The sequence below is a fragment of the Anabas testudineus genome, chromosome 18 (assembly GCF_900324465.2).
Source record: "Anabas testudineus chromosome 18, fAnaTes1.2, whole genome shotgun sequence".
Classification (NCBI taxonomy): Eukaryota; Metazoa; Chordata; class Actinopteri; order Anabantiformes; family Anabantidae; genus Anabas; species Anabas testudineus.
Window position 1 is genome coordinate 25451292 of NC_046627.1, and position 14050 is coordinate 25465341.

General features: G+C 39.7%; 1 protein-coding gene across 13 annotated transcripts in view; it reads right to left on the bottom strand.

Moving 5' to 3' along the window:
* Positions 1-10362, bottom strand: part of mark2b (MAP/microtubule affinity-regulating kinase 2b) — a 46482-nt gene extending 36120 nt beyond the window's left edge. For 3 of the 13 annotated variants that reach the window (XM_026352932.1, XM_026352929.1, XM_026352926.1), the window contains exon 1: positions 8890-10361. In XM_026352932.1, the coding sequence (XP_026208717.1) occupies positions 8890-8940 (51 nt within the window). In that variant the 5' untranslated portion in view covers positions 8941-10361. Of the gene's footprint in view, positions 1-8889 lie in introns of all 13 variants that reach the window. The other 10 variants (XM_026352933.1, XM_026352935.1, XM_026352931.1 and 7 more) reach the window with 8 other exon arrangements.
* Positions 10363-14050: the final 3688 nt, after the last annotated feature.

Below are 14050 nucleotides of genomic sequence, written 5' to 3' on the forward strand. Positions count from 1 at the left end.
GATGATGGAACCTAGGGATGTAGTATAAATGGAAAAGAGTAGACGACCAAGAATTGCAGCATGGCAGTGTAGAGGCAGTGAGTTAGAAACCTGCCCCTGCCAAGACACTTTGAAGGTATGTCCAGAAAAGTAGGACTTAAGCCAATCCAGAGTTGTCCCAATGATGCCAAAATCAGAAAGTGTAGAAAGGAGGATCTGGTGGTTGACTGTGTCAAACGCTGCAGATAGATCAAGTAGAATTAAGACAGAAGATTGAGCTGCAGCTTTTACCGCCTGAAGGGATTCTACGAACTTCAGGAGTGCAGTTCTGGCAGAGAATTGAGAAAAAAAATAACAATATGAGCAGCAGTTTTTAACCAACAGCCACACAAACAGTTTCCACAAAGTCCTCTGTGACCTTCTTTTATTTACTTGAACACAGTCCAGGTTTGTGTTTGTTTATTTAAACTGTGTAACATGCAGCATAAGCACTTGAGATGACAATTTTCACTAGGCTGTCATCACACCCCTTTATAACTTTGAAGACATTGTTATTAACATTATTTTATCATGCCTCTGTTTCAGTGATGAAGGGTAGATGGTGTAAACTACTGGTATGGGTCACTAGATTGACCTACAAAGATTGTAGCCTTTACATATAACATTTATAATCCGTACAATGTAATCTAATCAGTATCACCATATTTTATGTATATAATATTGTTTTTTATGCATGCGTGAGTTCTTCCACTTGCTTTTCCAGTCACATGTGACATAGCCTTGCCTCTCCCAACTGTTAACAGCTACCTAACTAGCTAGCGGGCTAGAAGCAGCATGCCTTTAGGTGTACTTTTATTATCAATATTTTACTAATTGTTCATGTGTCACAAAAGGCTGTATTCCATGGTGCATTCACTGTTAACAACAGTTAAGCTGTGGGTAAGTATTTGTCATGTTATAACATAACAGTGTCCAACAAGGGGAGGCACAGAAAACTGAATTCTCTCCACACACTATGTGCAACTTCTAGTGGTGAACAGTATTATGCAATTATCTGCTTACTGAAGTATTACAGTTGTTGACCAGCTATGTGACAGAAAAGCAGTATGTGAAAAGAGTCATACTGCACAGGAAATTACAAGCAATAAACCAGATCAACCAGTAGACCAGGTGTATACCGGATGAACTGGGATACAGCTCAGCTCTAACAGCATCACTGTAACCGAGGACAAAAAGTAATTTAATATCTCCGACTTAGACAATACTACATAGTTCAGTTCAATTTCTTGTTTGCATGCTCTTTTTTCACCTCAACTATAACTGTGCAGGGTTAATACATATTGTAGCCAGTTTATGTATACTAGTAATAAAAACTCAGCCACAGACATACAAGGCTAAGTAAATTGTGAGACGCCCCTTACTTTAGCAAGCTAGTGTTACACTGAGTGCTGTGAATGTACTGTTATTTATTTATGTGTGTTCTCTTAAAACTGCATTAGCAAGACTCCCAGGGTATGTGTGTGTGTATGTGTATGTGTGTGTGTGTGCTTGTGTCTCAATTCAATTCAAAGCTTCAGTTTGGTTTTGCTGTCACAGTTGGGACACACTGCACTTCCTTGCATGCCCTCTATCTGCTGCTATGCATTCTGTATGTGGGAGCAACACATGTTAAACACCAAGGTAAACAGGACTGTGTAGCTTTCACATGGTGGATAATTAGAAAAACTAGTGAGTGCATGTATGGCTTGGCAGAAGACAACATAAAAAACTTGTAATCCAGGTTTTGCCAAAACAACTTCCACTGAGGTTTTGCTTGTTTGCAGCTGTTTTTTTTAGATGATTATATCTGTAGTCATCACTCAGCATAAGGATTCGTGTGAACATCTCCAAAATGAGAGAACTGTAATGCACACCAACACCCAACAGTTGCAACTTCAAGCTACTTACAGTATAGGCTAATTATTACTCCACAGACACAGGATCTGTCAGGATCTAATGACAAAATGCACTGTACACTTAAATCTGTACACTGTCACACAGATTCACAGTATATGAGGCACAGTCGAATCATTTGTTAAATTGTTGCATTCCTCGTGTTGAGCCTTCACTATATGAGAGCTGCTGGCATATTTCTATTTGACTGTAGGCTTAAGTAAAAGTCTGATCCATTTGCTGTAAAAAGTAAAAAAACAAATTTAGTACAGAAAAGTGAGAAATAAACAGAGCATACGTCAACATAGAATAAAAAATCTGAAGCATAAAACTGAGTTTTAAATGTGTTAATGTACAATAATAATAATAATAATAATAATAATAATAATAATAATAATAATAATAATAATAATAATAATAATAACAGCTTTTCCTTGATCTCAATAACAAATTTCTCTTCTTCCAATGTGACTGTAACCAATACAAAGGTAGAGGTCATGCTCTTTATTAATTAGTAGTAAAGGTATGAAAGCTGTGAAATTTCAATCCTTAGAGCAAATGCTTTTTTGACACACATCACCATAAAATAGGACAGGGACGTAGTCTGACAATTCGCCACCAGTGTGCGGACTTACATGGAAAACAATGCATACAGGACGTTTGACAAAAAGCCTCAGAATCACATTGGGCACCAACTGACAAACATTTTAATGTAGTTTGTTTCTAGTGCCGTGTCTATGGCAGAAGCGTAGTGCAAGTAGCACATACAATCTCACGTGAACCTTGCACAAGATTCATGTTCCTGTTTATACTGGGTGCACGTTCACTTGTGCATTAAAGGAGCTTTGTTTATAAGGAGTACAGAAAAGAGCCTACAGGAAGAAACTGGAAAAGAGAAAACTTCAGTTCAAAACTAGTGTCATTCAGTGTTACTATATTTTTCTATTTTTATCTGTATCATGTAGATGTGACTAGAAAAGTTTACAGAACAGAGGCAAAATTGTTTATGTATTGTAATCCCTGCTCTATGAGTAGTAACTAGCTGCCCCAACAGCACTGGACTGATTGAGATGTGTTTACTTGAAATTATTTTCTATATTCTTCAGAAATACTTTAGACCCAAGAACATAGACTTAGAAAAAATGTAAAAGATTGATTAAAAAAAAGGAAGTGCTTTAAAATGTGCCTTACACATTTCTGATGTTGACATGGTGAAAGACAGTGACAGAAAAAAAGGAAAATCAAGTTGTGTAAGATACACCACAATAAACAGCTCTGACACACACACACACACACACACACACCTTAACCTAGAGAAATACATGTTGAATTATTAGTGCCATTACTACCATGTGGTTACAGCACTGAGTGGACATTAGGGGTGAGTGATATAGTCTTAGTTACGAAATGACAATAGTACAATTCAATATTTTTTTGGGCATAAGTCACATTAGCATACAGACTTTAGCTCTGAGTAAATAGGATAATTGATTTAAATAATATGCCTAAACATTTACAAATATTAAACTAACTGAAAAACTAAAAATAGAATATGAGATGTAAATATGATATTTCCTTATTTCCTTCCTTCCTGCACCATTTGTGATCCATTTGTTCCTCATTCACCTGAATCCATCCTATGCATGGTGCCTCTTGGTATGGACACACATCATCATGCAGTTATATTGTTATTACTGCAATATGACAAATTGTTATCATAGAGGAATTATTACGGTACAACATGGATAGCACAACTTTAGTGAACAAATAATGGCAGCTTGAATGGTGACTGCCATGAAAATTTCACAATAACCAAAATTGTTGCAAGCGTTTATATTATATATATATATATATATATATATATATATATATATATATATATATATATATATATATATATATATATATATATATATATATATATATATATATATATAAATCATATAATATTATAATATAATATAATTAATATTATAATAATTATATATATAATATATCCTTCTTTTCAGGAAACAAAAATCATACACGGACATCAGATGTCTAAACCGAAAGAATTACATCAATGCATTAATAGAGAAATCCACACTCCTTCACCTGAATGACGTCAAACCGTTCAAATCGAAGGACTGCAGTTAGCTGCCACACCTACCACTCAGCTCAACTGGAAAGGCCTGTTTCATCCTGCTCCCTCAGACAATCCAACACACACACACAAAGCAGTTAACTTCACTGCATTGTTGGGTTTAACACCCAGCTAGAACCTGCTTGTCCTACATTTATGTCGACTAGAATTCAATGTATAAATGGCCAACAGAACTAATTTAGTCAAAATATAATTCCAATCTAATTAACAACTAGCCGTGTGGACTGTGTTTGATGGGAAAATGACAGGCTTATGTGTGTGTTGGTATGAACAAATGTGAACATGAAGGAGTGAAGGATTTTCTGTGTGTGTGTGTGTGTGTGTGTGTGTGTGTGTGTGTGTGTGTGTGTGTGTGTGTGTGTGTGTGTGTGTGTGTTTGAGGCAGGTTCTCTGTTGCTAGGGCCCTGGCTAGCCTTGTCTCTCTGTTCATCTGCCTAGTGACTGTTCTGGTAAGGAGAGAGGCATAATTTATGGTTTCCTGGGCGTAACAGCAACGTGTACATGTGCATGTGTGTTATTGATTGCGTATGCAATGACTCACTGAAGAGGATCATGAATGAAAACGGACAAAAAGGTGAAAGCTAGAATATAAAAACGTCTTGACCAACACATCTGTATCGGTACAGTCACATCCGGTGCTCCTCTCCCATCTATATTGAATTTGAGATCAGCAGCTTGATGGGAGTCTCTGCCAGGCTTTTGCACTCCCAAGGTGTCATGTGAAATATATCAAACTGTGCTCAGCTATGATCAAATTTCCAAAACTGTTTGCTTTGTCTTTTATGGTGCTTCAATCTGCAACCGTCACCATTTCAGGCCCGGTGAATATTACAAAGGTCAAACCGGAAGAGAGTTCTTTACCCACATAATAAAGATTCACTGTTCCTACATTTTTCCGTTGCACAAATGATATGCATGCTATGGTTGGTTTCTTATATTTAATTCTTGATGTTCCGCACAATTAGTTTTTTTATATTAATTATAATTATTTAATGTATTAGGAGATTGTAAGCACTAATAGCACTAAAGTAGTTTCAACTGGATACCGTCATGTTTTTTATAACATGCCATCACACAGGACATGCAAACACAACTATCAATATGTGGCACTAAGTTTTACAATGTTCCACACACAAGTGTAACTTGAAAATTAAAAAAAAGAACTGCCAGCTATAGTTGAAGTAAATATGGCCAAATTCTTTTTTTTTTTTAATTGTTCAAAAACTTCCATAAAAACATTTAAGGTAAGCAAGTGACCATGTCTGGGGAAGTCCACAAAAAGTACAAACCCACAGCAAACAGCAGTACACATATACAAATAATGCAGAACTCCATTTGAACAAATGTGCACCAGTAATGTAATAAAGTAAATATCTAAAAGAAAGGTTTCTGCTTGACAACCGATTGCATACAAAGTCCAGGTATCTGACGTTGAAATTGTATCACACTGATGTTGAAGTTCCTCAATTTAACAGCAAGCGCAAAAAAAAAAAAAACTTGTGTAACATGTCAACATTTCAGAGACATTTAAGACACAACATTTCTGCCATTTCACACCAGCAAAAGGATGTCACAAGTCACTCCTCTACAGCTGGCAGCTCTCTTATGATACGTGCCTCATCATTGTTTGGGATTAGCAGCCTGTCTTGGTCAGTAACTTTTACTCCACACACACCATTGACTTTTATACCCATTAACTTAAAGCTACACTTGCCAAAAAATAAATTTAAAAAAAAAACTGAAACTTTTCATCTAAGTCAAGTATATTAATATTAAAATATACTGCCTGTCTATTCCTATCAAGTAGTTTTTCTGCAGTAACAAGGTGAGAATGAGACAAATATGCTCATCAACAAATCAGTGGTGGCTGGATAGTGTAGTGGTAAGCTCACCCGAGACCAGGGTTCGAACACCAGCTGTGGCCTACCCCGATTAGGGGTCCTCAGGCTAGACCTCCTTATGCTTACACTGCCTTGTACCTTGTAACCTCACTTGTAAGTCGCTTTGGATAAAAGCATCTGCCAAATGACTAAATGTAAATGTAAATCAGATCCAAATACATACTTCTGACAGGAACACAGACAGTCGTGTCAACACTTAGTCTGTCCTCATGTCTGGTGCCATTTGGTCCTGCATCTTGAGACCTGACACCAAGGGCTTTCTATACATGGCCTTTAAAACAGACTGTGTGAGAGTTTCCATCCATGACCTTTTGCCTACAAACCCAATAAAGCACTTGCCATGACCCCAAACTTTTTTCTCCTACCCCTAAAGCCTCCCTAGATGTGGGATGAGTAAAGTCCCATTCAGACCAGCCACAACACTACAGCACAACATCACAAAGGACTATGTTATTACAGACATGCTGCTAAACAGTACACAAACAGGGCCTACTGGGAAGTTCAGTTATAGGATAATTAATCATCAAGATAATGCACTTCAGTTGTATACTTATGTGAGCTCGAGTGTACAACTGTGAAAAGTTACTGCAGCAGCGTATCTGCCTTCCATCTTCATGTGGCTTGTGGCATAATGCTACACACTACATGGTATTTTATTAGACAGATACACTTGCGAACATTGAATTGGTTGATTCAGTGTCTTGTTGGATAATATTTCACTGTGCTGAGGCAAAAGCAAAGGCAGGTCTAACTTTTTTTGATGGGCTACTGTTTTGTTGCCAAGAACATCCACAGTGACAGTGGTTTCATTGAACTCAATGGGGAAGTCTGTTAAGTTTGAAGGTGAATATTAATGTGTTTGTACAACTGCATGTTACAATATGTTCAGAGCACACAAAACTTTAACTATAATATTAACCTTAAAATCCACTGGAAACAGGGGCTCTCTGAGCATTAGTTGGATTAGTGGATGACTTACATAATCATCTGTACTGTTTCTGACCTCTGTTCCAGGTAAGGGTGTAGCCATGCAAGAATATGAATGTCTCACTGTATGTGTATTTTGTTTTTGCCTACACCTACGCTATCTACTTACATACCAGTTCAGCTGTTGATCTGTTTTCTTTTCTAATAAAAGCAGTAATCCATTGTGTGAGACAAGCCAGCATGTGCATACGCACAGACACACATACAGTGAGATCATGGTATCAACAGATAACTTCCGTCAGCACTTTATTTGTATTACATGCAAAACCAGACTCAATTTTCCAACCTTTGAGTCTCCTCCACCAAGTCTCTACCTACTGGCTGATAAGAGCTGATCTGCAGTCTGGTTGGTCAAAGTGCTGGCATTTACACACCTGGGATGGGCTTAAAATGTTTCTGGTAGAAAACTGTTTAACAAGGAGTGTAGTTGTTGCGATAGAATAAAAAAAGACACGTTCAGAATGCTTTTAACCAAGGTTTCTTTTGGAGTTGACTCTATTTATATGTTTGCACTTATCAAAACTTCTAACCAACCACTTAGCAACCTGTCACTCCAGCTACATTAATCTACCTATAGATATTCTCAGAATACAAGTATACAAATACAAACATGGATTTAGCTTGTACCCAGTAGACATCATCTACTGGGTACAATGTCAACACGGAGACGTACAAAATTTTCCACACTCACCGGCTATTTTGCATTCAAAGACAGGCACACCACATGATGCTTGTCAACAGCTGCCCAAGCAATTGAAGATGGTCTTGAAACTATACTGGTTTTCATGTGAGCATGTGTGTCTTCTTCATAATTACAATGAATCCAAAGATAAAGCTGCCCACAGGGTTAAGACACATACTATAATATTGGAAGCATGGGGTTTGATTCAGCCTTCTAATAATGAATTACAGAACACACACAAGGGCTTTCTTTATCTTTTAAACTACTGAGGACACCGCAAAAGCATGTCTCTAGTAACTGAATGGAAACCTAAAGCTAAGTCTCCGTCTTACAGAAGTATTTTGACACATGTATTAATGAAGATAGTATTTATAGTTTGTTTAGAAGCCTTCCTGCCTCTGGGTAGGCCCAGGAGTTTTAGTCCCTGCACACAGAAATCACCACTGCAACTAAGGATGTCTAAGAGACAGAAAATACATCAGAATTTAGGTTGACATCTGTCTGTTCAGGACCTCTGTGTACATTTAATAGATTAATCACAGAACTACACACAGTGTTTGCCCCAAGTTTGTATTTGCACCAAAAATTAGAAAATAATTAAAACACATTGATGTTATTAAACAGCCACCAAGGCTGCTGCTTTCCAACAGCAGACTTAAAACTATAACTTTGCAGTAATTTAAATAGACCATCTGTCCAGAGAGGCACAATAGTTGTGCAAGTCAAGTATACATTTCGTAGAAGTCTTCAGTTATAGTCTATCTTCTTTCCACTTTGAAAAATATAACTTCATAACCAATACAACTAGATTGATTTCAATATTTGATTTTAATTTTTGATAGCAACATGAAAACTTCTTCCTCACTAGTGTACAATAACTAGACATTAATGTATGAAGGTGATATGGGGGGAAGTGGCTTCTGTACTGTTAAGTACATATTATCCACGTGGCTGACAGGGCTGTCCGTATAGCAATAGGTCAAAGTGGTCAAAAGTCAGGAGGAGGACATGTCCTAACACACAGGCTGAACAGAAACCTAAATTTGTTCTCTTATCCTGCAAGGAGTGGGAAATCCAGTGCGAGTGCGTAGGCAAGCTGATGAATCACTGCTGTGAAGCAAAGACAACAGACTCAGAAGCGAAGCAAAGCAAAGAGACAACCAGAAACCCAGTAAAGCCAAACAGAGCCTCACATCACGGCTGTGAACATTTCTCAAATCAAGCAAATGTGGGGCTTAGAGAAGAGTTTTAGAGAAACATCTTACCGGCCCAGCCGAATTTTCTATGACTTGCACCAATGGAGTCCTGGTTGACATTTTTGAAGAGCGTTGAGGGAAAGGAGCAGTGGAACAAAACCAATTCTTCAGGGTCTATTGTGCATTTAAAACCCGGGTAGCTGGTGGCAGAGGGCGATTTCCAACAGATGTCCAGTGCTAGCCAGCTAGCAGCACGACAGATAGCCTGTGAATCAACAAGTTGAATCCCACATCAGCGGCTAGCCGAATTAGCCAGCTAGCTAGAACTAGCTAGCAGCAATCGCACGTCCCATGTTTGTCAACAAGCACAAAACAGGAAAACCCAAATATCGTCTTTAGCTTCGGACTGAATGTGAAAACATCCAGTTCCCAAATATCACTGATCAGTTCTGGTGGCGACCGGAGAAATATCGACGTGATGGTGCGACGTTATTGGCAGTTGACTGCTGGAGCTGGCCTGAAGAAAAGTTGGGCAATGGTTGTACTTATCAAGACGAGGTTCAATTAGGTGGCTAGCATGCTAACCTGTAGGTAGCTAAGTGTCGTCTGAGGAGGCTCCGGCTGTCGTCGAAATCTACGACAAATGTTTATCCAGCGTCGTTTTCACAACGCAGCGTCGTCACTTATCTTTCTGTTTAGTGGCAGAGATGTTTCCTTTCAGGGCTGAAACCAGGTCTGAGGTCTACAAACTTTCAGGCCAAAGTTAGTCCCGGCGAGGTCTCGACCTTCCCAACTCACGCAAAACTATTCAAAATGTTCCCAGTGATATATCGAGGGTTTGGTATCCGAAAAATAAAAGCAGCGCCGTGTAAAATGCGCACATGGCAGGTGAGAAATACGAATTTATGTGTTGTGCTAGCTATCTGGCTGGCCGATATTAGCCCATGTAGCTAGCCAATTCGGCGTTTCTTTCGAAGCAAAGCTAGCTAGTTAGCTTCTCCTCCAGCGGCCACAGCGGCGGTGACTGCCACAGAGCAGCCCACAAAACTCAAAATCCACGGAAATCACCGGCGCTCTTCCTTGTGTTGCGTGACTGGAAGGAGGTCGTTCACCGCTGCTGCACTGCAGTGTGGCGATTCACCACTTCGTCCTGTCGGAACACCGACTGCTAATATTCCCGCGACCAGCCGACGGAAGGAGCAATCATCAAGTTGTAAAATCCATTATTACCGGTGAACCGGGGTTTGTTGTTCGGAGCTGCGTGTCACGGGCGACAGGGGGAGAGAGACGAGGAGCTGCGCCCGAATGCAGTCTATGCGCACGATCCTGTCCTGATACCGGAACAAGCTCACAGCAACATGGCTGCTTGCACCACGAAAGAGGAGGACTCGGGAGGGAGATGGCTCGCTCTTTGTTCGGCTCCACTCGACTCTTTCCGACCTGTTACTGAAAAGGCTTTTCTCCCAGGTTGGTGACGAGCAGGTGCAGTCTCTCCAGGGACTCAGGGTTTTCCAGGGAAACGTCCCGCATTTCATTGGTCTGCACCAAACACTGCTGCAGGACGTCTTCACAGCTGCAGCATGTTCCTGATGTTAGATGTAGACTGTCTCACTGAAGCTAAACCCCCAGAACCCGGAGGCCACTTGTGTAGGAGTTGCTTTTGATCATTTGCTTGCAAATTGACATCACTAACACACAACATCACCTGGCTCCTGCAGTGTTACTTAAACTTGTGGCCTGTTTCATAGAGGTACATTGTTTGTAGATGCAGTTAAACTTGTTGGACTATACAACTTTAAATGTTACATGGGAATGACCAACAGTTTCCCAGAGAGGTTGTGTCTTGTGTAGTAGGCTATTGCTGTAGCTACGGGGGAGAAAATGGTGATTCCAGGGGCCCATGGGTGGAGAAAACCAACATCCCCAGTAGGATCAATAAAGGCGCTCAGTGTCTGTAGCCTTTCAGAGAGGCTACAATCTCCAACAAAGCATCTGTTTGTCTCTTGCAATTAGTTCCACATACACACATTTGTGTGCACACACTCTTTTTCCTCTTTCCGTGTCTCTGGAAACTCCAGTTCTGCCGGTGAAACACGTGATCTGCAGGAGCTGACAGATATTTCTACTGTGGAGTCATACCCTCATATCCATTCACCTGGCATACGCAGCCTTTTTTTCTTCATACATCAGAGGATTTTTACACATATTCCAGACTCATGGTGTCATGTCGAACAACTCGGAGCACATCAGAGCAAATATCAGGTGCAGCCGGTTTTATGGCTTCTCCCACTCATTACCGACAGTATATGCCAGTTCCTGTCCAACTTAAAGATGCTGTTTATAGGATTTTCATCAGCAGAGCGTGTGCTGGTGTCTTGCTGACAGACAGGATGAATCTTTGCTGACAGAGGCAATCCCACGCTTTAACTATTATACACCATAAAACAACTCCTCCTTTTGTTAACGCCAGAGAATTTATGAGGAGAATATAATTTTCTTCTCTGCAATCCCAACTGTTTTGTATATAATTTATCTAAGTCCATAGCCAATTATAAAACTATGCCCTGATCCGGCTTTGTTATGTGTTGCCACCACAGCTGTATAAAAAAAAAAGATGTACAATCCGTGAGTGTGGCTATGAGATGCCGACCAGCTGGCAGAGACATTTTCAAGTTACTTAGCAACAGCCATGGACTGACAAAGATAATATGGCTGCTGTTGGGGATGTCTGAACTCTGTCAGTCAGCAGATGTGCGAATCCCAGTCATAATACCAAAAATGCACCATTTACACATAACAACGTGAGCCCACGGTGGGAAAAATAAAAAAGAAATCAGGAAATGAGGGGGAATAAGAGGCTTGTTAGTGTTGACTGGGAGTGCATCCAACTGGCAGGATTTCTCCATGAATCACATCCCTGATGATGGAGGGAGTGTAGTCATAGGTGTGTACACTGTTACTGGAGACAAACACTTAACTGGTCTATTTATTTATTCACCGGGCATGTGAGGCAACTTATATGTCAGTAGACCCACAAACCAAAGCAAATAACATGGACAAATATGTCCTCTTTTTGTTCTCAGTGTCCTGGAGCATGTGCAATTTGATGGTGGATCACAGTGATTGAATACCACAACTGATAACGCTGAAAGTTTTTCACGTGAACTCAGTGACTCTGCATTTTTTAAGATTTGCACTAAGCTGTTTGCATCAGAGTCCAGTGTGATGCTGGAGGAAATGTGCTCAAGTGTCGCCATCTGCAGGACGCCTGCAAATATTACAGAGGCCTATCTATCTATCTATCTATCTATCTATCTATCTATCTATCTATCTATCCATCTATCTATCTATCTATCTATCTATCTATCTATCTATCTATCTATCTATCTATCTATCTATCTATCTATCTATCTATCTATCCATCTATCTATCTATCTTTGCTTTGGTGAAGAAACAACACACTGAGTAGGAGGGTAAACTACAGACTGCTAATTGCAGCCTACTTGATTGTGTTTTATGTCCCATTGGATGAACAATAAAAAACTAGCCTTTTTATCTGAAGTCGCCTATTTCATGGTGCCAAATGTATGTAGCCAGATTGAGCCTTTAATAATTGTTATTTTTCCTATGTAGGCCAAGAATAGTCTCTGTAGAGGCTGGCAAGCTATTCACACCACCAGACTTTTAGTGCATTGATACAAGTCAGGCAGTTCGTCTCCATTAGAATATGCATCATTTGTACTGCTGGTTATTCTGCAGTAGTAACATATTCACAATATAATATATAAATGAACATATCTGAGCTCATCTGACTGAGCCTTAGGCCACGACTGCCAAATACTGCCCACTCCATATTGTAGGGAGTCCATTAGAAGAAGTGATTTTTCTCTCCAGCTGTTCATACGCTGCACTAGAAGCTACTCTTACCTAACTGCAGCAGGCGCACGTATACATTTGCCTTTTAACATGGTGAAATAACAAGTACTGAACATGTGGAGTGAAGAGACGATCCAATCTAAGTCAAAGAGCCACGGAGCACACGGGCAAACAAAGGAGTGAATGTGCACGGTGTATGGATCGTATGTCTTTCACCTAATCTGTGGCCTAGCAGTCCGAAAGGGTGAAAATCTTTGCTTAACCTGGCAACGTGATAGGTGCTGACTCACAGCGTGGGTTAAATTAGTGAGGAAGTAAGAAGCAAGGCCTAAATTAGGCTTCTGTACAGACTGTGCTGCAGTCACAGGAGGTGCAATGATGTGTACTTTATTAATTGAAGGGTTGAAAACTCTTCAAACGTATAAAAAAAAGATGAATGCAGCTATGTTACTGGGTAATTCTGACAAGAGTAATGAAGTCTATTAAGTGCGTTGCATATTTTATGATTCGCAGTGAAAGAATCAAGTGGAAAAATCCATATATCCAGAAGTCATCAAAGGAAATGAGGAGGCTGATTTCTTTTTTTATTTGGATTTCTGAGGAAGCCAGACTTTCCTGTGTATCACCAGAGGAAATACCACGGACTAAGTGAAAACAGTATCATCTGATTTTTGGCCATCTGTTTTCTAGAACAAGACAGAATAGAGAATAGACTTTGCCTGTCTTCTTCTTTGACAGTTTACTTGCTTTTGCCAGGGCCCCTTTGTCTTTTGCCTTTCCTGCTTCTGCAGAAGTGGAGGAGGTCAGAAGGTCACAGTTAGAAACTATCCACACACATACACTTCAGTTTCTGTGTGTTTCAGCTCACTCAGGCATCGCCGTGCTCTGCAGAGATCTAATCACACACAAAGATCATGATCATGACAATCTTTATCCCCATATAACACTGACAGCAGTGAGGAGTGATTATTCCATAAACAGGGACGTGACTAAAATTTGAAGTAGTCACACGTACAAGTAAAAAAAAAAAAAAACAAGTAGATTATATATATTATTCATTGTATTAAGTGGGACAGTTCTACCATGAAGCACTAAGAACAATGCCTGTTTGTACATGAAGTAAAGGTGCACTTTGTGATTTGTGTGGACCTCATATTATCTCAGACTGGCTGTTTAGTCCAATAAAAACATCATTCATGACATCATTATCAGCAATTTCAGTGGAAACGAAGATATTCTGCTAATCATTTATTTAAAAGTCTCCTTTTAGCTCTGGCTAAGATAACATCAGAGTTACTCTGATAGTCTGACATTAGCTCATGTTAGTGTAGAGTTCCTGGACCCACTGGGATGT